We start from the raw sequence: 26,274 nt of genomic DNA on the forward strand, positions 1-26,274 counted from the left end.
ATGTACATTTAAGGTTACTTGAGTATGTGTTTAAATCAGGGATGATTCAGTGGTGAACTCCGGCCAAGATTCGAAAACAGCAAAGTTTAAAGACAGAATGAAGTTGTAAAAATAACTGTAGCAGAGCTGATAAGTAGAATAAAAAAATAAAAACCAACCTGAAGTCGTGTTTTCAAAACATGAACCATCATGGCTTCTGTCGAAGGACCTCTGTGGCAGTTTATCAGATTATTATATGTTATTTATCTGAAACAAGTTACAGACCTTGCAAAGATAATTATTCCAAAAGAGGAGAGTTTTTACAATCTTAAAGAATTCCATTTCATTATAAAGCAGTTTAATTCTAATAATTAAATTCTATTTACAATCTCTGGTCTGATTAGATGTGACATGTCTTGTCAAGGGTAAAAACTGAATTTGATGACAAATGGACAATTATATTTCCCCTACATAAAAATTAAATAAACCGAATAAACAATTTATTCAGAATTGTTAGCAAAGTCAATAGTGGCCATCTAAATTGTCAGTGTAAAAACAAAACATCATTTTTATGTGTTATTTTTTAACAGATATAATGCAATAAAGCATAAAACAGTGAAATGCTGCCTCCATTCAGTGCTAATAACTGCTTATTGGATGTAACCAGACCTTTACAAATATTAGTAAAACACCCCTATTATAAGTGATATCTCACTGTTGTACATTTAACCGATAATTATCTGTTCCTGTCTGTTGGCTATTTTTATTTTACACACATACAAAGACAAATTATTATGTTACGGATTTGATTCATTAAATAACTTGCCCTAAAGTATAGAGCAGCCCTATTATTGTAAGTGTTTGTGTCTCCATGTGCCTGTGTGCCACTGACACATCCCGTAAGTTCAGCTCCACATCCTGTAAACAACACATACCAAGTGTCATCACCATGGCAAAGTACATTGCTTTCCATGAGGCTCTCATTTGAAATGACCTCATTATTAGCTAGAATGCCTCAGCACATGGCTTTTCTTTTCTGCTAACCATTAATCAGCAGGTGGATCAGCCTGTTTTCTGATGAAAAAATGACATCTTGGAGGGAAGTGTGTGTGTGTGTGTGTGTGTGTGTGTGTGTGTGTGTGTGTGTGTGTGTGTGTGTGTGTGTGTGTGTGTGTGTGTGTGTTTACAATTGTGACTACCTTGTATGTAAAGACTGACTTTTTTGGTTATGGTTGTATTTAAGGTTTAATTTAGGTGTATAACAATAATTAAATGCATAAATTATTATATCCATAAAAGGTCCTCACTATAATAGTAAAATCCAGAAAATGTGTGGTAGGGTGTGTGAGTGTGTGTGTGTTTATTTGAGCATATTTGAATCCAGACTTTGCTGTTGTTGTTGTTGTTTTTTTGGACATCCCAGATGTTTCTTTTTTGTTTAGTTTTTTTATTTTTCAGCCTTTCTTCTCAACAATTCAGACAATAATAGATCAGATGTCTCATCGACAAGCATTACCTCTTACACAGCTCACACTAAAATGTACACATACAGCACTGTATATACACACCCTACACCTTTTTTTAGAAATATTTTCTTTTGTATTTTTTATTTTAGTCTCAATGAAATGAATATTAAAAACAGAAACATAAAACTCTATAAGTTCTATATTTTGTTAAGTAATTGACCATGATAAGTAACAGACCCTGTGAAAATATCTTTAAGCCTGGGATTTTACCTGCAGAAACAGAAGTTTCCAAAGAAACCTTGAAAAGACAGGTTTTTCCCAAGAAAACTGCACCACATATTTTGTACATTTGTCAAACACGTGCATGTTTCATGTGTTCTTCTCACCACTTAAGGAAATAAGGAATGCTGATTTGACGTGTCAGCCTGGATTGTGTGCAGGGCCAAACCACAGGAATGAAACAAAAGCAAAGTGAGGTTCATCAGAGAGCTCTTCACTGACCCCAGATTCACTGCACAAAAAAAAGCATTATGGGCAATCCAGCAAGCTTTGGGTTCAATTGTAGTTCACTCTATGAATCTGGGTCAGATCAGAACAATACAAGATGACCAGAGATCTCTTCCTCCTTTACCTTTTCCATAATCTACTGCTGACCTTTAGAGCTTTTCTATCAATAAAGCCGCTCCAATGGCCCTAGCAGATCTAGTGAATGGAAATAGGCTGTGCTTGTTTGTCATCTTAATGCTGTTGCTATGGTTTAGGGGTAAGCAGTATAATGATGCTCACATGCATGGTCATATCGGTCTGTTGTGAGTCTTGTTTCTCTCACTGTCATACATTTTAACAAGTCATGGGTTCTTCTTTTACTTCATCTCCTTCTTCTTCTTTTTTCTTTTATTGTTTACAAAAAATTGCTCTATATTCATCAGCTCACTGAACTGCTCAGCAGTCCTTAATTATTCAAGTTGTGGAAAGGGCTGAGGGCCTGTATTTTTCCAGGGCATTAAGTGAGGTGAGAGAGAGTGTGACAATAAAAGAGAGAGAGATAGACAGAACAAAACAAGTGTCTGCGTCATCCCAGTGTGCATGTCACCATGTCATTCTGTTATGCATGTTTCCAGAATGATACCGAGCTAGAAAAAAAAATCTGAAAAAAGAGAGAGGGACAGGAAAAGGTGATGGCTGGCCCACATGCTCCTGGTCAATAAATGTGACCACTCTCTCATGTGACACTGCGGCCTGGCGGGGGTGGTGCTGTTGGTTGTTATTATGTGCTTGTGGTGCCGAGTGGCGTGTGCCATCCCATTCAGTGATCCGCAGGGGAGTGATTAGACCTGCCCTCTTCTAATCTCAACCCCCATGACCAGTGTGGCAGGTGCTCAAATACCACAGACGATAATCTCTCCACCACCTAAAGCTTACGGATTTAGAAATGCCTCAGAAGAGGAGTGAATATATAAATTAGGGGAGGAACAGAACAAACGTTTTGTGAAGACCAAGCAAGGTTCTACTTAAAGCATGTCATTTTCAAAGAGGATGTTACACTTTACAAGTAATAAACCAGATTGTGTGATTACATTGATCTTTCAAGATTATTACTTGTCATGTTGAATGAAATGATGCCAATAAAATCTTGTGTGGAGTCTATAACAGACAATGTTATAATGTTTTTCCCTTGTCGGTTAAATTAATGATAGACTTGTGTTTACAGAAAATGTGTCTTTGACACCACAAAGCTATTTGCTGTGCCAATTTTGCACAAAATGGCACTCTTTTATTTCATAAGAGGTACCCTAATATGATATAAGAAAACGATTAGACATATAGCAATGCAAGATTGCTAATACATTGCTAAGACATTAAAAAATGACTATATGTAAGTATTATAAAAATTGCATGATTACAAATTATACACTATTTATATGAAGTTATTAATTATATAGGGTCATTGAAATATCTGCATTAATAATAATAATATTTATACAATTATATTATGTTGATTTAGGATTTGTGGTATGAATTTCCTGTACTTGATGTCAGTTCACTAAGCAATGTCTTTTATTGTTTTGTTTATCTGTATTATATTTGCATGTTTCTTGTTTTGATTTCATTTTATATATTATTTTACTTGTGAAAATGCTGACATTTAGGCATCTGAATTCATAGAGAGTTCTGATTGGGTAGCATTTATGCAAATCTAGTATTTAGAGCTCCTATGTGACTTTCAGCATGTTTTCTGCCAGCTGGTAACTAATCAAACATATATATCTGGGCCTAAAGGTGACAGTCAATAATGAGAAAGAGGTCAGACCCTCAGGCTAACCAACCTCTAAACATGGAAGAGGGGAATTTATTTGACAAGACAGATCATTTTTATATGTTTCCTGTTTTGCTTTTTTCTTCTAATATTAATTTTGCTTTAAGATATAACAATAGGCTTTGTCCACAACATTTTGTAAATAGTTAGTTATTTGAGGATTTTGTTCTCCAGTTGTTACTATAAAACATTACAGAATCCATACGAAGGCATTTGACCTCATTAATGCACCTTAATGTGCAGTTCTTAGATTCCCACTGGACTACACTATTATGGACAGTGCATGTTTGTATTTTTCTTTTTCTTTATTAATTAATTAATTTTTTTTATCTTTTTATTTATTTATTTAAATAATGACATTACATATATGATATATGTGATATTTTAATTTAATCTAGCCTTAATATTGTTCTACCAGACTTTATATTCTTCTGCATCTTGCTGCTTGTAATTTGTTGCATGTATGTAAGTGGCTGCTCGCACATTACAATTTCCCTTTGGGATTAATAAAAAAAGTACTCTCTCTCTCTCTCTCTCTCTCTCTCTCTCTCTCTCTCTCTCTCTCTCTCTCTCTCTCACTCACTCTTACTCTCTCTCTATCTCTTTATCTCTTTTGCAATATGTTACTGGGCTGCTAGTAAACCACCTAAAACATTTTCCTATTGATGGACACTTTCTGAAGCCATAAAACAAAAAGCTTTGAGTTTAATAAATGATCCATAATTGTTCCACTGACAGGTTGATGGTTACAAAAGTTATAGCAAGGTTTTGGACATTCCCTATAGTTCTCTTTAATAAGGGTAAATTTGGTCAACCATTGCTGGTATCTGGCAATCAACACAATCAACAAGCATTTAGCTAACTGTGACTCACTTGTGTAGCTTAACAGGGTTTCTACTTTTGGGTTGCCTTTACTACTAATTTTCTTTTTCATTGATGGTCCAACAAAAACTTGTTTGTTGGTTTAGTAAAATATTGTGTTATGGTACTGCTCTAGTTTGGGAAAACTGAACTAATTTGGTGTAATAACAAACGTTATTCCATTTCACACTTTACACAAAATGAAATTGAGTTAAAACATTAAAGTATTCCTTTAATGTAACTATTTGAAATAGTCTTGGTATATTGTTAAGCCAGCACATCATCACACCATTAAAAGAAATGCTTTAGTACTTTTCATTGTATAAAATGGTAATGCTAGTAGTCTGGTGTTACCTATAAACTAATTTGATGCTTAGCAGAAGCAAATAGAGTGAGCTGACCCATTGCTTAAAATGCCTACGGATTGGAAAGATCGTGTTATTGTGTGGTTTAAAAAAACAGTGCATCAGAGCTTGTGCTCTGTGCTCACAGTGTGATGGTCACTGTTGATGTTTTTCAGGAGTCAGGGGCTGTGAGTCATCAAAGCTTGTTAGTATCTTACCACACAGCTCTGTCATCATTCATGCCTCGTGATTTTGAGCTTTAGATCATGGGGATTCCCTGAACTTTCACAAACATCAAACCTTTATGTGGGAAGACCTTATTAAAATGTTTCTCAACATTTGTACCCCAGAGCTGTAAACCAGAAAAGTAGACAATATAAACTAAACTAAATGCTGAGCTACAGCATTGACACATTGAGAAACACATACTGCATACCTGTTTTGAACATTGGTATTTATGTATATTTTCTGGCTAAAATCTCTCTAAATTCAAATCCCTTATGCATTGTTTTTTTCCCCCAAGAATAATGTTTTCCCTTTTTTTCCACAAACATAACTGACTAGCTAAGAAAATTTTTGTGGTCTAGTTTTGCACTGAGCATTTATTTTAGCATTTTTTTTGCTTTTTTTTTTTCATAACCCCAAATCATTAAGCAAACATGCAAAATGGCTTCATTACTGTTGGAAAGCAATATATTGTCTTGATTCTACTTCTTTCGACATTGTTTTTCTGGGTGTGTTTTGTTATGTCCCACTGAAAGCAATTCATGCACTTTGCAGTTTTTCCCCTGGGTTCATGGAGGGCAGTGACCTAAACAGCTGCTCAAACAGTAGGTAAGCTGCCTGGGATGAAGTGGCAAAGTGCGCTTGACTTGGTTAATAGACTTATATAAGATTGAAAGGTGTTTGTAATATGCAGATGTTGGCAAGAGAACACAAATTGTGTAATTGTTGTGGAGTTTATTGAAACAAATCCAAAAATCACAGCCAGAGGCAATAGGGGGAGTTACAATGCAAAGTAGACAGACAGGATTGTCTGTGTAAAATGATTCTTAATGGAAATTACATCTGTTTCAGAATGACTTTGTAGACTTTGTATATTAGAAATGATCATTAACATCCATTTTCAATGGCATTCAAGGCTTTTGTAATGAAGGTTGTTTTTAAGCTTACATCAACATACTGGTAAATTTTCCCCAATGTCACTTGACTTCGAAATAATAAACACTGTTAGGAAATAGTGAGTGAGAGTGAGTGAGAAAAGGCATTCTGACCAATATCAATTATGTCTAGGTAAGGGTACAAACATAAATATAACATCAACCTACTAATTAGCTCCAGAATCATCTCATAAACAGTGGTAGTTATGCGGTAAAGGCATTGGTCTTTGGATCTGAAGGTCATTAGTTCAACACCCAGCCTCACCAAGCTTCCACTACACGCTGCAGCTCAGTTGTTTGAATGAGACAAATGTAAATTACTAGATAAGTGCATATGCCCTAAATGTTTATTTGAAAGATAGATTATTAAATATTTCAAGCTGGACATTATTAAGTAATCGATAATGTGTGAATTTTATGCACACTGCATGCCTATGAAAAGTGATAATTACATTTCTCATAGTTTTAGATAAAATCCTTTACAATTAGCAGTGATGTTTTTTTCTTTAGTAGATTATATTATAAAGATATTGAGATGGTTTGGACATGTGCAGTGGAGGGACATGAATTATATTGGTTCATGGATGTGGTGAGGGAAGACATGCAGGTAGTTGGTGTGAAAGAGACAGATGTAGAGGACAGGGGGGTATGGAGACGGTAATGGGAGCAGCCGAAAGAAGAAGAAGATTATATTATAAATGTAGAGGTAACTCAGAAACATTAAAAATAAAAATTTACCTCAGTTCAAGGAAGTAATCAGTTTTCAGAACTACTGGGTCTTGGAAAAAAAGTCTTTATTCATAAGAGAAATTAACACTTTTTTTAATTTACCAAACATCCTCACATGTAGTCGTCCTTACAGAATTGGAAGTTGTGTATGATGTGCTTGCCATGTTTCTCTTTGAGGATTTCTAGCGCAGGTAAAACATCTGATTCATTATTGATACATGATAAAAATGAAGCAATGTTATTAGCAGGTATGCATCGGCCCGGGTCTATTAAAACCAGACTCTAAAAGATGATCATCAAAGTAGAATATTTTTGGATGTATGTGAATCTACATTTGGTGTCATGTACAGTATATCCCTGTCTCAGGGTATACAGGGTTTGTTTGGTGCAAGCTATATGAAAGCTTGGGTGTACATGAGCTGCTGTGTACCCTGTATCCTAACTTGGCTCTTTGTTGGGCCTGTGAGCGGGACTGGAGTGTGGTGAAGAAAGCTCGGCCTCCCTCACAGAGCTCCAGTGTTCTGGCAGGCAGCGAGGTGACGGCAGCACCCACAGAGAGCCTGTTGTCTGGCTGCTCAGAGCTGTGTGTGGCACGATCCACTGCAGCTGCTTCCAGTTACACTGCCCATGGGGGCCAAGGTTATATTTCAAAACAAGCAGCCTCCATGCGCTTTCTCCATCTCGTCATCACTCCTTCTTTACCTCTCTCTCACTCGCTCTCTCTCTCTCTCTCTCTCTCTTACACCCTGTGTCTCATCACCCATTCTCACTTCTGTCTCCTGACAAGAAAGGGTTATGTTCTGACTGTGCTGAGCAGTGAGAGGACAGAGTGCAGCATGTTCGTGTGAATGTGAGTTACAAATGAAGAAGAAGGAGTGTGTTTCTAAGCAGCTTTGTTGCATTGCATGAGACTGAAGGGTATAATGAGATGAACTCAAAATCAATTAAAATCATTAATACCTTTGCAGCAGCTATAATATTTCTCATTAAAATTGAATGACATTCCTATTGGATGGTTGAAAATTGGTTCAAACTTTCCATAAATGCCCTATAAGTACATTTGTAAATTTGTATGAAAAACATTGCACATAATTAGGGTTATGGTTAAAGAGTTGGAATGGGAAGAACTGTAGAGAACAAATTTTGTATCTTCATTGATTTTCTCAACAGAAAATATCACTCATTACATGTCACAATGCAAGCGATGATCCTAATTAATTCTTAGCCAAATTACATAAGAGACTCTGCAATAACATGTTCCCCATGTCGGTTTATATGACAAAGATCCTCTAATGTGATCTGTTCAGATAATTAGGTCCCATAAACAAAAATACTCTTGTGTAAGCATGACACATTATGTGTCCTAAGAACACAAAAGAACATTGATTTCAACTCAGGACCAAATAATTATTTTATGATGTGCAATTTTTTTGCTGCAACAGCAAAATCTAGGCAAAAAATCTTACAGTGTAAACACAGCTATGGTCCCATTGTAACCCAAACAGACAGGGATTCATCACAGATGCAATTATTTCGCAAAGTAACACAGAACAGCTTGGTTATTTTATGGAAGCTGTGTGATTGCAAACAGGTGAGTGTTATTAATCAGGCGATTTCAAGTAGGGCTAGGTATTAGTGGAATTAGTGCTGTTATGAGAACAGGTGGCTGAGAACAAGGGTAAGGAATCTGTCAATCGTTTTTTTACACCAACCAATAAAATTGTACTCCTTATGGTTGTTGATCACATTTTTAACTGACCCTGCCGATTTTTTTCCTTTTTTTTTTTGCATCAGCCAACCAAATACTCATTAACCATTCAAACAGCAGTTATCACCATCACAGGCTGATAAATAAAATGGTGGAAATGTAATTCACATTTGGCCAATTAGCCACATTATGGCCAATTATCACATTTTAACTGGACAGTTTCTCAAATAGTCATGCCCACTGGTTCTCAAAGGTACTGGGGCCGTGGGGATGATAAGAATTGTTGTCCGCACCTGCTGGAGTGCCAGACACAGCTGTGACACCAACCATATTGCCCTTTCAATGCTGCCTGCTGTTTCTCAGTGCCTTATAAACATGTAATACTTTTAGTTGTCTATTTAGAAAAACACAACTAAAAGAATTACTGGTTAACAATAGTAAGATTCACATGTTCATGTTTTTGACATTGGTTTGTACCATGCTCTGTACCTGAACTGAAAACATAACTGAATTAACCTTTTTTGCATTTTTACCCTTTCAATGCTTATCCATTATCATCCATTAACTACCCTCTTATATGTGTTGCTAAAAGGTTTTTAGGATAGTCATTATTCTTGAAAGGGTTGGCCTCAATGAGAAACCTTGAATTGTAGGGTTTGAACATAATAAAAACTTTAATAACAAGCTGAAGAACTGAAGAATTTGAAGCTGTTAATGCTTCTAAACTTTGTTTTTTTTTAACTTTAATAAGATTGTACTTCAAAACAAATACTTTCAACAAGGTACTAATGATTGCATTAAGTATTATATATATATATATATATATATATATATATATATATATATATATATATATATATATATATATATATGTATATGTGTTGTTCTCTGAGGTTATTATTTTTTCATTTCAGTTCAATTTTTCCATTGAACACAATCAAACTGCAGTAACGCAAGTAGTGATATGCATTGCACCACCATCCATGCCACACTTCTTGGCTTGAATGGCACCCTTTTATGAAGTTAAAAGAAGCAAGAACAGAAACAAGTTCTTGACTTTAAAGACAACTACCTTTAGGCTTCCGCTATACATAAGCAATTTCGAAGTGAATCAGTTTTAAGTTCTTTTCACTGTGTCAAAATGATTGTTTATGGTAATCACACATAAAGTACAGTATATTGCAGACATATGGAGATTAAGTTAAAAGCATGGTGTAATATTCTTGTAATCATTATTGATAATGTTCTGGATGAAGATAAATCAAAGCACCATTTTGAATGAACTAGTTACAGCTTCAAAAAATGCAATGAATTCTCATAAGATGAAACTGAAATAGTTCTCAGCAGATCATGAAGGTTTCCTATGGGTTATTCTGTTTGAACAACTTGGTTTGATACAGTGTGTGGCACTGATGTGCATTTATGCCAGGTTGTTACATAATGAGCGTTCTAAGAGCAGCCATCTGGGCCTTAGTATCTTGGCTTGCATTTCGCAGCATGTGTCTGAAAGTGTATGAATATGAGTGTATGTGTGAATGTGTGTGGGCAGAAACAGGAAAACAAGTGGGCAGAGAAAGAGCCGCATTGTTCCCAGATAGCCGTTCGTGTAGCTCCTTCGAGCTGTGATTGTACCGTTCACTCACTCCTGACATTGAGGCGCTGCCAAAAATTCAAACTGGCAGGAAGCGCACATTCGTTCTCATTAATCTCTCATCATTAACAGAAAAATCAGTGCTTCTGCCATTCTGACAGTCCATTCACAACCAACGAGAGCTGGAGGAGAAGGTATAAACAAGATTCACCCTTCACCTGATTCGTCTTAAGCACATACAGAAGGGTCATTGGGGTTTAGGCAGCTAAGCAGAAGGTAAAACAAGGTGAGCAGTTTCATAGAACAATCACATTTAAACTAAGCAAATGTGCAAATTGTCACATTTATTTTATCTGACCTAAGATGCTCAGATGTTTTTTTGAGGGGGCTTTGAATGCCATTCATACCACTGCAGACTGACTTCCACAGTTTGTTATTTTCCCCATTAATTGAGCCTGTTTTACATAGCGTGCCTGTCTTGTCACTGCGTGTCTATGCATTCCAGCACAGACTGTACTTCCCTCCCTTTGCAGGTGGCTTACGTGGTTGAACGCCATCTCCTCTGACCCTGGGGCAGGAAGCATCAAGTTGATGAAGCATCTAGGAACCCTGGGATCTGCAGGAGTAAGGAAGTGCAATTCTGTTGAGCTGTGCCCTCATCTCTTTCTCTCATTATCTCTTGATCTTGCCTGCCATATAACGGTTTCTCAGATCAATAAAGCAGCTGCTCATAAAATTTATTACTTTTGTTCTTTTAGGACGAACAAAACGCAGCAGTGGCCTCCTCTGAACACTCGGTTTGAGAAGTGTACCACTGGAGAACACTTAAATCCTGACATGGCTTTACATGGTAATTTTAGGTGTTTTAAGTGCTGCAAGGCAAATCATCAGTTCTATAGTGTATTTTGGCAAGGCTACCACCTAGTGGTAAAGACTAGCAAGTATTTGTGGTTAATCACAGCATATGATTGGGGCATAGAACTAATAACTATATTAATTTATATTCCTCCAACCTTCTTGATTTTGCAACTCTAAATTGCTCTTAGGTTTTGTTGAGTGTGTGAATGTGTGTACATGGTGTCCTGAGATGGAGTCCAAAAAATTTGGGACACTGGGTAAAATGTAAATAAAAACAGAATGCAATGATTTTCAAATCTCGTTTGATCCACATTTGATTCAAAATAGTCAAAATAGTCAAAATAAATCATCAAATGTTTAAACTGAAAATGTTTTACCATTTTAAGGAAAAATTTACGTACTTTTGAATTTGATGGCTGCAACAGCACTAAAGAATAGTTGGGATGGGGCAACAAAAGGCTTTAAAAGTAAGTGTTACTAAAAAGAAACTACTGGAGGAACATTTTTTCAACTAATTAGGTTAATTGGCAACAGTTCAGTAACTACAATGGGTATATAAACAGCATCTTAGAGAAGCAAAGTCTTTTAAAATTAATGATAGGGAGAGGCTCACCAATCTGCAAAAAACTACCTACAAGTTGTGGAACAATTTCAGAATAATGTTCCTCAACATAAAATTGCTTTGAATATTTCATTATCTACCGTACATAATACCATAAAGGGATTCGGAGAATGTGGAGAAATATGTCTGTTCGCAAGGGACAAGGGTGAAACATCAATATTGGATGCCTGTGACTTTTGGGCTCTCTGGGCTGCATGAGCTTAGAAACACCGCCAGAATTCATGCAAAGAAGAAGCCATATGTGAACCTGCTAAAACTGACTGAGGCAAATTGGAAAACCGTTCGAAATCTGATATTCTTTTTGGAAATTGCTGACTCTGCATCCTCCAGCCTAAACAGTAGAGGGACCATCTGGCTTGTTATTAGTGCTCAATCAAAAGCCTACATATCAGATGGTATGGAGGTGCATTAGTGCCTATGAAACGGCCAGCCTTATAATCTAGAAATGCACTGTCAGTTGTGAAAGGTATATGCAGGTTTTAAAGCAATATATGCTCTTTTTTTCAGGGATGGCTTTTCATATTTTGGCAAAACAATACTAAAACACATACTGTATCTAATACAACAGCATGGCTTTATAGTAGAAGAGTCCAAGTGCTGAACTTGCCTGCCTATAGTAGAGACCTTTCATCAGTTGAAAACATTTGGTGCATCATGAAACAAAAAATATAATCAAGAACACCCAGAACTGTTAAGCAGCTAAAATCCTGAAATGTGACAAATTTCCTCTCCCAAAACGCCAGCAACTGGTCTCCTCAGTTCCAGATGTATAAGAACTGTTGTTAGAAGAAGACGTGATGCTACACAATGGTAAAATGGCCCCTTTTTTTTCCGCCATCAAATTCAAAATGACCTTATTTTCTTTGATCAAAACTGTAAATTTCCTCATTTTTAACATACAATACTTTGTTATATTATGAATAAAATATAGGTTTATTAAAATTGCAAATCATTGCATTCTGTTTTTATTCTGATTTTACAAGCCATCCCAGCATCCCAACCGCTTTAATAATGGTTGATTATTATCTAATGATACTCAAATCATTTATTAAATTATACTCAATTGCCAGAAATCATGAATATACAGTAACGGTCCAGATGGTGAAATAAATAAAGTTGGGTTAGGGTTAGGGTTAGGGTTAATGTAGACTCAAGTAAAATGTAGAATCAAGTATATGTGATGACAACTTCATAATAACCAGTTTAACAGGCCAAAGCTAATTTAAAAAAGTAGCTCCTTGGCACTATATTTTTCATTGTCAACCTTGGACAGCATTTGACGCATTTCTTATTTATCATAATAGCATCCTAGTTTGACAACGAACATCCAGTAAATCATTTTGCGTGCCAGTTACAAATCGCTAGAGCATCCATGGTACTAGCCAATAGGGACAAATGAGCCCATGTGACATCCCAAATTCCCAGGTGTGTGTGTGTGTGTGTGTGTGTGTGTATGTGTGTGTATATGTGTGTGTGTGTGTGCACGTGCCCGTGAGTGTGATATATCTTGAAATGCTGACCTGTCACAACCCACCAGGGAGCCTGATGCTGACACAGCATTGCTTCACCCAGCAGGACTGCAGAATCATCGCTATCTCTCTGTCTCCCCCCTCTCTTTTTACTTTCTGTCTCTCTTGTTCTCTTTCTAACTGTCTTTATTTCGCTCTCCTTTTCTCTCTCTGGATCACTTTCTTTCTGACTCTCTCTACCCCTCTATACTTTTCACTCTGTCTTTGTAATTACAACACGTAAATTAATATGAATACATCAATTTGAACAATTGACAATTGACCAATCAGATTTGAGAAATTTGAGAATCAGAAGTGTGTGTGTGTGTGTGTGTGTGTGTGTGTGTGTGTGTGTGTGTGTGTGTGTGTGTGTGTGTGTGTGTGTGTGTGACAGAGTTTTTTATTACGTTGCACTTATGGATACAGATTAGGAAAAAACATCTGTAGTTGTACATGGTCATGTTGCACCATCTGCATCTGTGTGAAAATCACCAAGATACCAAATCTCCCTTGACCTTCACAAAGACCTTCCCTCAGGAAGCTCTGAGGAATAACAACAACTTTACAAAGATCTGCCTCAGTGGCTGTGATCTTCCAGAAAAGTGCTCTGTTACACAACAGGCACCGGTCGGCCCGATTCGGCCCGGCACTGTGAATTACGCAGCTGAGCTTTGCAGAGTCCTTAGACGGGAGCGACTTCTCTCTCTCAAGCCTCTTCTCTAGTCATCATCTGGATAAAACAAAACCAGATGAATAATATTGCTCAGGAAATGAAAGTGACATGATAAATTAACAGATGAGAGGTCTGTTCCACATTAAGTCCTTTTTAATAAGAACAACTAAGATGTCTGGGGCTGGCCCGTCCTTTCATGTGGCCGCACAGTTTATAGTAAACAGACTTTGAGAAGAGGCAAAGACTAATTAGCTCAGTTATCCTTCCCGGGAAAGGGAAAAGCCCAGGACTAGAGGCAAATAACTGCCTATTGATTTTATAAATATCAAATGGTTTTATCAGATGTCTGGTCTGTAATTAAGTTGGCAGGTTTTTATTCATGCTTGTTTGCCAAAACATTCTGTTGTACATTAATAACATAAGCTAATCTGTATAACACTATGAGCCATTTATTAAGGCCTTTAAACTTGTAAAATGCAGACAGATGACATCATCTACGATTTTATTGTATCGCTCTCTTAACAATCGACACTGTTGCAACAAAAATCCAGATGGCTTTAGATCCCTAATGAGCAGGCCAGAAGTAACAGTGGCAAGGGAAAACCCCTCGAGATGACCAGAAGAACAAATCTTGAGAATAACCAGACTCAGTAATATATCCATATTCTTCTGGGTGACACTGGAATAATGACAGAAACATGTCACAGAAATATGAGTTGTTATTCCACTAGGTTATCCCACTGTTCATAATTTAAATCCCAACACCCTGAGATATACAGGACAATTACTTATTTTATATGAATCTCCATCATTAAAACATTAGAAAATCAATGAAGGAGATTTCATCCTGAAAAAAATGAGTAAGGGTAAAAGCCTAGCCCTATATTGCACAAAAGAAAATAAAGTCCATCTGACTTAGGTTTAATAAAAACTGCCTTGTCTTCTTCTTAGGCTAATGTCCTTTCTGTGTGCACCATGTCATCACATAATTTGCAAGCATTCCCAAAAAAGGAACATCCAGACACCACAGCTGGAACAGAGGAGCCCAGAACATCAAGTCACAGACCACAACCACGTCAGGGCCTGTGCTTGAAGTAAAAGCCTCCAGACAAAGTGCTCGCTCAGATCAGAGCTGTTTGGGTGTTTAAAGTGTGAGGTGAATGGGAGATCAGAACACAGATGCACGCACTGGGCTGCAGATCAAAGGCAGAAAGAGACGTGCATTACTCCATTTCTCTTATCTGCCAAATCTCTGACGATGGCTGTGCCAACAGCCCTCCATCCAGACTCTCTCAGAACATAAACACAGTGACTGAAGTGAGCGTGAGATCTACCTGTTAAGCCTCAGTTTTCAGGAATATACAGTGCAAATTAGGGCTCTTCGTGCAAAGGGAGTCAGTAGGCTGAATCGAATTAAACCACTGTGCAGCTTTATAACATCAATGAGATACTCCTCTTTTTTCAGCTTAATCTCTGTGTACTAGTTCAGTACACTGTGTCATTATCATGTAAAAGAACTTGAACACGTCTCTCCATAATGAAAAAAAAGCATAGAAAAATAGATTCACTTATAAGACTAAAGGATGAATTCTAACAATAAACATGGGTTTGATTTATATATGATATGATGATTGATATATATATATATATATATATATATATATATATATATATATATATATATATATAAAATTAACTCAATAAGTATATATTAGAACTAATAAACATGTCTCAAAGGACAATTTTGGAAAAAAAATCATATGTTTATTACAGGATTGTATTTTGGCTCATGAGACTCACATTATGACATCCCAGATTCTGTGTGTACATATTCATATGATGACAGTTGGGATTTCCCAGCATTTATTCTTGCTTCAAAATATTGACACTAGACATAGGAACAAACATTTAAAAAGTGCCGGTAAATGGTGTTATCAATATCATGCTTACAGTATTACCTAATACAGACACACCTGTACTGACAGAAATCCCCAAGATATTTTTGTCTAGGTCAATAAAGTGTGTTGTATATATCTAGTGTAGTGTATAAATATTGTTTATAGATCTAGATGGAGAAATATACAGTACATTGAGTGTTTACAACAAACATTTAGAATCAGTTGGCTGGTTATAATCTAATAAAGATCTGCAGGCTGTTTCAGGAAAGCTGAGCATGAAGCAGGAATACAATCACCTGTTACTTTATTAAGAACACCTGTAGACCTGGTTATTTATGCAATTTCCTCTTTCATTCCATGAGGAGATGTTTTCCTACGCCATTCTGTGTAAACTCTAGACAGTGTTGTGCCTTAAATAATCCCAGGTGATTCTCTCAAAGAACCAATACAGCTACCTGGCACCAACAACTATGCCCCAATCAATGATTGAAATCTTGTTTTATTCTCATTCTCATGTTTGATGTGAACATTAACTAAAGCTCCTGACTTTGACACATAATTGCATGCAGTGGTTCTACTGAATAGATAATTACATGAATAAGACAGGAATTATATGTCAGTCCGTGTGCAGGATATCAGTAAAATATCCAGTGCTTCTACTGAACTAAATTAAATATGTCAGATAGAAGGTATAGAGTACTAAAAAAAAAGTTCTCACAGTCAAACTCTAATCCTCCATTGCTAACCCAAAAGACCAGGTAGGATACGACACATAGTCTCTGATGTCACAGCGAGCGCCCTCCTCCTTGCTCCCTCTACTGCCTTTTGCAGGTTCAAAAGAGATTACAAATCTGAACTCAGCTGTGCCGTGTGGGCAAAATTTGTTCGTCTTATTGATGGTGGCTTGAGATCCAGCTGTGTGTAGGAAGTAGGGCAACCACATCTGAGACTCACGGATCAGAGGTTTGCCTCAGAAAAAAAGAGTCTAAGCAAAAGCACATGCTACAGCTGCTTCCTATTCTCTATGTATAAGAGATGGAGGGAGGGAATATTTCTGCTTTAGTAGCACTGTTTTCTATAGTTCAGTTCAAATGAGGTCTGGAGAGTCTTCGAGGTTAGATCCTTTGTCCTTCATATTGAAGAAAAACATTTTTAGCAACATATTATTCTTTTTAATCAACATGTAACCTTCAAATGTCATCCAAAATAAACACCATTCATCAACATGGTGGTCAGTTTTTTACCCTACTTAAAGATTTCCTATATTATTGACAACCTAAATTACTGACAATCGTACCTCCTGAAAGAAATGCTAGTGAGATTTGGCTCTTGCTTTTCCTTTACCTAAAAAGAGCATGACAGCAGAAATGTACTCCGTCATTCTGTCCAGCACGCTCACCTTCACAAAATCTGCTCAAACAGACCAGCTTTCAAAGCTTCAACTTTAATGCTAACTATCATCAATGCAATTGTGCTGGTAATCTCATAGCTCACTAGCTAGCTGAGCCGAGCCATTGCAGTAACTCAGTACACCTGCGTCATGTTGCTGCACTGAATTCTGAAAACTTTGTGAGACTTTCATATTTCCATTTCTTCCATTATCGATAAAATGGAGTGTCGCTGGTGTGGCATATCAAGATGCTGATTAAACAGCATGATTATTGCACAGGTGTGCCTTAGGCTGGCTACAATAAAAGGCCACTCTAAAATGTGCAGTTTTGCTGTATGGGGGGTCCGGGGGGTCCGAAAACCAGTCAGTATCTGGTGTGCCTCACGCATTTTGCCCTGTACAATGAAAACCGGGATTGATCCGTGAAGAGAACACCTATCCAAAGTGCCAGACGACATTGAATGTGACCACATGTGACCCACTCGAGTTGGTTACGATGACAAATTGCAGTCAGGTCGAGACCCCGATGAGGACGACAAGTATGCAGATGAGCTTCCCTGAGATGCTTTCTGACAGTTTGAGCAGAAATTCTTTGGTTATGCAAACCGATTGTTGAAGCAGCTGTCCGGGTGGCTGGTCTCAGACAATCTTGGAGGTGAAGATGCTGGATGTGGAGGTCCTCGGCTGGTGTGGTTACATGTGGTCTGCGGTTGTGAGGCCGGTTGGATGTAGTGCCAAATTCTCTGAAACGCCTTTGGAGACGGCTTATGGTAAAGAAATGAACATTCAATTCATGGGCAATGGCTCTGGTGGACGTTCCTGCAGTCAGCATGCCAATTGCATGCTCCCTCAAAACTTGTGACGTCTGTGGAATTGTGCTGTGTGATAAAACTGCACATTTTAGAGTGGTCTTTTATTGTGGCCAGCCTAAAGCACACCTGTGCAATAATCATGCTTTCTAATCAGCATCTTGATATGCCCCACCTGTGAGGTGGATGGATTCTCTCGGCAAAGGAGAAGTGCTCACTAACAGATTTCGACAGATTTGTGAACAATCTTTGAGAAAAATAGGCCTTTTGCGTACATAGAAAAAGTCTAAGATCTTTGAGTTCAGCTCATGAAAAAGTGGGCAAAAACAAAAGGGTTGCATTTAGCATTTTGTTCAGTATTTCACCTGCTAAAAAAATGTGCTGTTTATTAATGCAGCAATAAATAACCGTCAGCTGTGCTGTTAAAAAGATTCTTATGAAATTACATCATAAAAGCAATAATTTGTTTTGTATTGTATGTTATTGTAAATGTGGACTTTATTGTATATATGCATTTAGAGATATTCCAATTAACAACAAAAAAAACTATTATAGTACACACACACACACACACACACACTGTCCAATACTGTGCCATTGTCTCCTCTATAGACTTAAAATGATGGATAGAAATGTCCAGAGCATATTTACTCATTCTTCATGTGAGTCAGTGGGGAAGTGCTTTAGAGATGATTGGGGTAAATAAGAGGGGACTAAGAGACTACAAAGACATAATACAAAGTCCAGGCTTTGTTACATGTCTGTGCATGTGCTAGAGGTCTCCCCAACAGATTCCAACTAACTAATCCCTTTTGAAGAGTGATTCATTGCAGATAAGGGGGAAAAAAGCAAACTTTGCTAGTGCTTTGTAGCTTGTGTAGAGTGTGTAACTAAATTATAGCACTCTCATTTGATCCAGAATAACATCTTATATAAACACCGTTTCACATATTGCTATCAAAGCGTTAACCTCCTCCAGCCCTCAGATCTACCGGTTACAAGGTCGAAATGTGGGTTTACACTGCCACCAAGTGGTTAAGAAATGTCATACTGAAAAATATTAGAACATCTACAAAACATATTTCAAAGATTTCTAAACAGGGTTCTGATTTGATGAAATTCAACGGAACAACAAAAACAACAACAACAAAAAAAAACCCGTGCCTATGCTTTACATATTCTACTATTTACTCCCACATTATGCCTCACCGACCCCATTAAGAAATCCCCCAACTCCACTTTAAAAATCAAATAAAAAAGTAAAAAAGGACAAATTTGTAAATCACAATAATTTGGAATTAAAAATCACAAACCATAGATTAAAGCTGACATTATAACAAATGTTTTTTTTTTTTTTAATATTGCTTTTGATTTTCCCTTTATTTGAACTAGGAGCCTCAAACCTGTTCCAGCATGACAATGCCCCTATGCACAAAGCCAGCCCCATGAAGGTATGGTTTACATGGGTTGGAGTGAAAGATCTTGAGTGCCTGCTATAAAGCTCTGACCTCAACCCTACTGAACACCTTTGGGATGAATTGGAACACTGACTGCACCCCAGACCTCCTTCCCTACATCACTACCTGACTTTACTAAAACCCTTTTGGCTGAATGAGCACAAGACTCCAAAATGTAGCTGGATCAAAAGTCAGAAAATTAGCTTTGTATACCATTGCACATGTTTGATTGAATTTTTGCAAAAGAATTTAAAAGCTATAGATTCAGATTTTCAACAAACTGCTCCTAGACTATCAATATCACCGTGTCAAAAAAAAAAAAAGGATAGTGACTCTGAAAAACCTACACAAAATAACACAAAAGACAAGATGGTGTGACTTTATTTACTTCACAAAACAGCGGAACGGGGAAAAACAGATTATTTAAAAACCATATAACAGCCTTTTCTAATTTGAGCAGCAGTGCTTCGGTTTGACATCATCCCATTTTTTCACTGGAATAACAAGTTGTCCATATTCCGCCAGTTACTTAAGTGCAGTTTGTCGAATATGTACAGTAAATACCATATGGTGGACACAATACGTTCTGAGCCACTACTGACTGACCCCTAGTGGCTGACTCGAAAACTGCAGCAACCGTTCACAGGTCTTGGTGTTCCAAAATATTTTCTGTGTTGGTGTCTTCAGTATCCTCAGCTGGTCCTTCCTCACTGTCCTCTGAGAAATTAACATAGGTCAAACAAATAGTCAATGAACAAGCAAACGCTTATCTAATAAGAATAATAATCATAGGAAGAAGAAGAAGAAGAAGAAGAAGAAGCAGCAAAAAAAATTTTTTATTTAAATAGCAGCTCTCTCAAACTCATCCAACAGCAAGAAATAGTTCAAATTATCCAACCAAAATCACATACTAACTTCTGATAAAACAGAACGTTTTTACATGTTGAATAATCCTCATTTCAACCCACAGTGCTAATGTGTTTGGTTCTGCTAGACTGAAATGTCAATCAAGCAAGTTACAACAGGTCAGGTCAGCAGTTTCTTTTTTTCTTTTAAAAACTGCTACATAATTACATGTTAAGTGAATACATGTTTGCATCTACATGTACGCATCTTTGATTTCCAGATGCACCTCACACATGGTGGAATAGTTTCATGGTTTAAGGGTAACTTTTAAAAAGATACCTGGTTGTGCTTGCTGAACACACACTCCATCATACTCCTCAAAGCCTCCTGCACATTGACACTTGTAACTGCCATTAGTGTTCACACACTCCTGGTGTTCCTCTGTACACACTGCTTCAGACAGCTCGCACTCGTCCACGTCTGGGAACGAAAGAACGGGGCGGCAATAATTCACGTTATCAAATCTAGAAAACACAAAACAAACTCACTGATAGAGTAAAAGCAGACGTCAGAGATTGAGGTGTACCTGTGCAGGTGCCCTCTTCGTCCTTGTAGCCTTCAGCACAGGCCAGGCAGTTCCCAGGACCCGGCCCTTTGCAGCCTGAACATCTGCTGTCGCACACTGCGGTAAAGAACAGGAAAAAGCAGTGAGTCGACACACATTTAAAACGGTTTCTAAAGATGCCAACCTTGCTGAGAGTTCAGGAGAGAAAGATCAAAATTTTACCACAGCAGCATAAACATCAAACTACTGACTTTATACTGGCAAAAAGACCATAGTCTCACACTCTCTTGTTCGTCTAATCAACTAGAAACTGAGAAATTAAATCACTGCTGGAGGCATATGCACCTTCACATCCCACATCCCAACCCTTCATTTTATACACATTTGTGCTGAGCATGGCTACAAAAGTATAGCTTTCAGTAGTTTTCTCCCAGATCAGTGTAGCATGAATGTAAAAAAATCATAAATGCTTTGACAAAAGCATAGCTGTAGAACACCTTGATGTATAAATACAAGAACTAAAGACGTGTTTACTAACCACTGCAGGAATACGAGCCGTCCGTATTAAAGCAGTATTCCTTGTCTTTGCATGGAGGAGGATCTTTGGAGCACTCGTCAATGTCTGAACCAACACATGAATGCAAGAGATGTGATCACACACACACACACACACACATTCTTTGTGATGCACCAGTCATTATTCTGACACTAGCCTGGAATGCCTGTGCATATACAACTTAAAATTAGAATGGCTGCATCAAGGAAAAGTTCTCACCAACGCATGCTTCTTCCTCATCTTCTTCCCAGCCCTCACGGCAGTCAGTGCAGTCCTTATTAGTGGCTCCAGTGCAGGTTGTGCAAGATGAATGACACTCTGAACAGGAGGACAACTCATAAGTCAGTTTAAACCAACAAACCTGAGGATTTTAGGGTATTGAGCAGACTGCTGTCCATACCAGTGTTTTTACTTCCTGTTTTACTTTCACAAAATACAACTGGGTTCAGTTAGCTTCAGTGTAACACTTCCAACAATTACTACTATCTAATCATTTCCTGGTGATGCAAAAGATTTTTGACGATAGTGGGAACTTTATTTATAAGCGAAACTGACAAAACTGAGAAAAGTACTGTGCAGCACTACAGCATCTGTTTAATAGAAACTAGTGAGAATACAGTAACAGAAAATAACTTCTGAGATTCCAGTACTGGATTTGTGAATCTCTCAATATCTCTCTTTTCTTTTCTAATGACTATGCTAAAAAGTTGCCTGGCTGTTTATTAGTGCAATTATAGAACCTCATGTCTATTAGCCTTCTCTAGGAAATGTCAAGTCAAGTTTTTTTCCATAGCGCTTTTCACAACAGACATTGTCTTAAAGCAGCTTTTAAAGACTATAATCACACTCTTGATACCACCGAAATGAGGATGGGTTCCCCTTTTGAGTCTGGTTCCTCTAAGAGGGAACCCATTCTCATTTGGGTGAATCAAGAGTGTGATTATAGTCTTTAAAACAATAAACACTGGATAGTGAGAACTAACATGAGCACCGGAATATAAGATTATAATCTCACACTCTCTTGTTCGTCTAATCAACTAGAAACTGAGAAATTAAATCACTGCTGGAGGCATATGCACCTTCACATCCCACATCCCAACCCTTCATTTTATACACATTTGTGCTGAGCATGGCTACAAAAGTATAGCTTTCAGTAGTTTTCTCCCAGATCAGTGTAGCATGAATGTAAAAATCATAAATGCTTTGACAAAAGCATAGCTGTAGAACACCTTGATGTATAAATACAAGAACTAAAGGCGTGTTTACTAACCACTGCAGGAATACGAGCCGTCCGTATTAAAGCAGTATTCCTTGTCTTTGCATGGAGGAGGATCTTTGGAGCACTCGTCAATGTCTGAACCAACACATGAATGCAAGAGATGTGATCACACACACACACACACACATTCTTTGTGATGCACCAGTCATTATTCTGACACTAGCCTGGAATGCCTGTGCATATACAACTTAAAATTAGAATGGCTGCATCAAGGAAAAGTTCTCACCAACGCATGCTTCTTCCTCATCTTCTTCCCAGCCCTCACGGCAGTCAGTGCAGTCCTTATTAGTGGCTCCAGTGCAGGTTGTGCAAGATGAATGACACTCTGAACAGGAGGACAACTCATAAGTCAGTTTAAACCAACAAACCTGAGGATTTTAGGGTATTGAGCAGACTGCTGTCCATACCAGTGTTTTTACTTCCTGTTTTACTTTCACAAAATACAACTGGGTTCAGTTAGCTTCAGTGTAACACTTCCAACAATTACTACTATCTAATCATTTCCTGGTGATGCAAAAGATTTTTGACGATAGTGGGAACTTTATTTATAAGCGAAACTGACAAAACTGAGAAAAGTACTGTGCAGCACTACAGCATCTGTTTAATAGAAACTAGTGAGAATACAGTAACAGAAAATAACTTCTGAGATTCCAGTACTGGATTTGTGAATCTCTCAATATCTCTCTTTTCTTTTCTAATGACTATGCTAAAAAGTTGCCTGGCTGTTTATTAGTGCAATTATAGAACCTCATGTCTATTAGCCTTCTCTAGGAAATGTCAAGTCAAGTTTTTTTCCATAGCGCTTTTCACAACAGACATTGTCTTAAAGCAGCTTTTAAAGACTATAATCACACTCTTGATACCACCGAAATGAGGATGGGTTCCCCTTTTGAGTCTGGTTCCTCTAAGAGGGAACCCATTCTCATTTGGGTGAATCAAGAGTGTGATTATAGTCTTTAAAACAATAAACACTGGATAGTGAGAACTAACATGAGCACCGGAATATAAGATTATAATTAATGTACTTTCTACAGTCTTATACAGTTATTTGAGACTGTACAGTCAACAAAATGTCTGAGGTAACACATTATTTGAGCCCTGACAAAATGCCAGAATGTCTCAGAACCAGTGTTTTCACAATTACCTGTTGAGTCTGGTTAGCATCTTAATTTTCTCTCAACATTTGTGACCACAAGATGGCTTGTTTAATGTAATAATATCTAAAGTTATAAAGGTGTTATACAAATTTATGCTGCAGTATTATACATGTGCTTCCACATACATACTTTATTCTGAATAAATTGTATGTCATCTGTGCACATGATGTAATCTGCTTAGTAAAAGCTCCTTTGTGTGGTATTACAGTTAGGGGAATGGTTAGCTCAGTGGTTAAGATGTTGGACTTCTAATCAAATAAATGTAGAAAGAACATCAAGGCAGCACACCACTGTGATACACATCATATTCTTCTTTTTTCGGCTTCTCCAATTAGGGGTCGCCACAGCGGATCATTCGTCTCCATACACCCCTGTCCTCTACATCTGCCTCTGTCACACCAATTACCTGCATGTCTTCCTTCACCACATCCATAAACCTCCTCCTTGGTTTTCCTCTTTTCCTCCTGCCTGGTGGCTTTATCCTCCGCATTCTTTTACCGATATACCCCATGTATATACCCCACCTCTGAACATGTCCAAACCATCTCAATCGCCTCCCTCACCTTGTCTCCAAAATGTCCTACATGCGCTGTCCCACTAATAAACTCATTTCTAATCCTGTCCATCCTTGTCATACACGTGCCACCTACTGGGTTTTTACTGGGAGTCATGATATATTATATTCACCCTACACTGGTCTTAATGATCTTTAAATGTTCTGTGTTGCTTACCTTTGCACAAAGAGAATGTGTCGTTCCTCTCTTCACTAAAATATCTCTCGGCACAGTCCAGGCAAAACTCTCCTTCATATCCAAGGTGACAAGTGCATTTGCCACTTCCTCCCCTTGTCCCATCCCCGTCACATCCACCGTTTCCATGACAAGGTCTGTCCGATCCTCCTACACAGGCTAATTAAATACAAGTAAATGTAAACGAACAAAAAAAGTATACCATTAAAACAAATCAGAAGCAATAGTGCTGACTTACAGTTACAATCTGGCCCGAATGTTCCTTTAGGGCAGCACACTTTGATTGTTTCAATACAAAACCATTTATGTAGATCGGGGTGCTTTGTTTTCCTGCAAGATCGAAGATTGGTGAGTGAAAGAGTTATGCAAATGACAGAGTGTCTATTTTACAAACTTAATGCACGTTATTCAGTAGATGGATCGCAAGTCCTGACTTCTTGAACCACCAAGTCTCGAAGTGCTCCTCGTATTCTTCTACCATGTGGTTGCACTCGAAATTACTGCTATCGCACAAGCCCTCCAGAATCTCCACCAGTCGAATCTCACTGAAAAACACAACCAAGACAGGGTCACACAAGAATGTCACGGCGTACAATCATAAACAGCAGAACACACGTGAACAAAATTTACAGGCATGACAACCAAACATTGTATACATGCATCAAATTGGCAGTCAATGCAGCCTCACCTGGTCTCATACTTTGACAGCTTCCTCTCTTCCCAGGCAGTATTTCCACCACCAAAGTTTTTCTTCGCAGTTTTATCAAACCCCTAAATGCAGAAAGGCCATCAGAAATTTCCTGCTTATTTTAAACTAAAGCTATCACTTCATACTCATCCTAAACACATGCTTTCTGAAACCACAGAATCCAGGACCTACCTTGTCGAAATTATCAGTGATTTGTTTACAGGTGGAACACAGGGATCCGAAATCCTTTGAGTGGCCACAGCCAAGGGATAAAACAAAAACAAGACAAAAGAGCAGACTGGCTGTGTCAGACAGTGGCATGTTTATGAATGAAGCTGGTCAACTACCAAACTCCAAAAATCATGATAAAACCAAAGGGACTATACAGTAAGAAAACCAAACGTATCCACGGTTTACAGCATCAGCCCTCAATCAGTAAGCAGCCTCCACCATCAACAGGAAACTGTATCAGCTAGTGGATCACTATGTATATTGACGGATATGCAAAGCTCTACAACTCTCATGCCGGCTACGCGAGCGCTTCCACTTCCGCATTAATTCCCGTGTTACCATTGTGGCTTCTTTTGATTGGATGACTCTCCCCATCAATCAAAGCAAGAGCCAATGGGACGTCGCCACGCGCGGGCCCTCTATTTCAAACCGAGAGAGAGGGGTTGGATTTGTCACGTGTTTCTGTACATTTGTACACTTTTTTGCTTACTACATCCATAATAGTTAATTATTATTCAAGATGATGTGATGGTTTATTCTTTTATTCATTCACTTTTATTTATTTTTTTAATTTAGTAACCATTTAGGCAACATAGATGTGCTTGGGACAAACAAAGAAAAAGAAAATGACGATGATGATTATTATAACAAAATATGACGATTTTAGACTTTCAAACATTTATAATAGTTCAACATGGATTATTCAGAATGATTTATTATTTTATTTATTAAAAAGCCATTTGAGCAGCATAGGAGCGCTTGGGACAAATAAATAAAGTGATGATAATCACAAAATATGAAGATTTTAGACTTTTAAACATTTATAATAATTT

The 26,274-nt window shown here is 37.7% G+C and overlaps 1 protein-coding gene across 1 annotated transcript; it reads right to left on the reverse strand.

Moving 5' to 3' along the window:
• Positions 1–19,723: 19,723 nt before the first annotated feature.
• creld2 (cysteine-rich with EGF-like domains 2) lies at positions 19,724–25,772 on the reverse strand. The gene is made up of 10 exons (XM_046872508.1): positions 25,403–25,772; positions 25,211–25,293; positions 24,957–25,067; positions 24,761–24,852; positions 24,505–24,681; positions 22,843–22,941; positions 22,608–22,691; positions 20,803–20,898; positions 20,556–20,696; positions 19,724–20,087 (listed from the first exon to the last, which is right to left on the reverse strand). The coding sequence occupies exons 1-10, from the start codon at positions 25,529–25,531 to the stop codon at positions 20,011–20,013; spliced, it is 1,089 nt and encodes a 362-aa protein (XP_046728464.1). The 5' UTR covers positions 25,532–25,772; the 3' UTR covers positions 19,724–20,010.
• Between the last annotated feature and the right edge of the window lie 502 nt (positions 25,773–26,274).

Source organism: Silurus meridionalis, chromosome 18 (genome assembly GCF_014805685.1).
Source record: "Silurus meridionalis isolate SWU-2019-XX chromosome 18, ASM1480568v1, whole genome shotgun sequence".
NCBI classification, from domain to species: domain Eukaryota; kingdom Metazoa; phylum Chordata; class Actinopteri; order Siluriformes; family Siluridae; genus Silurus; species Silurus meridionalis.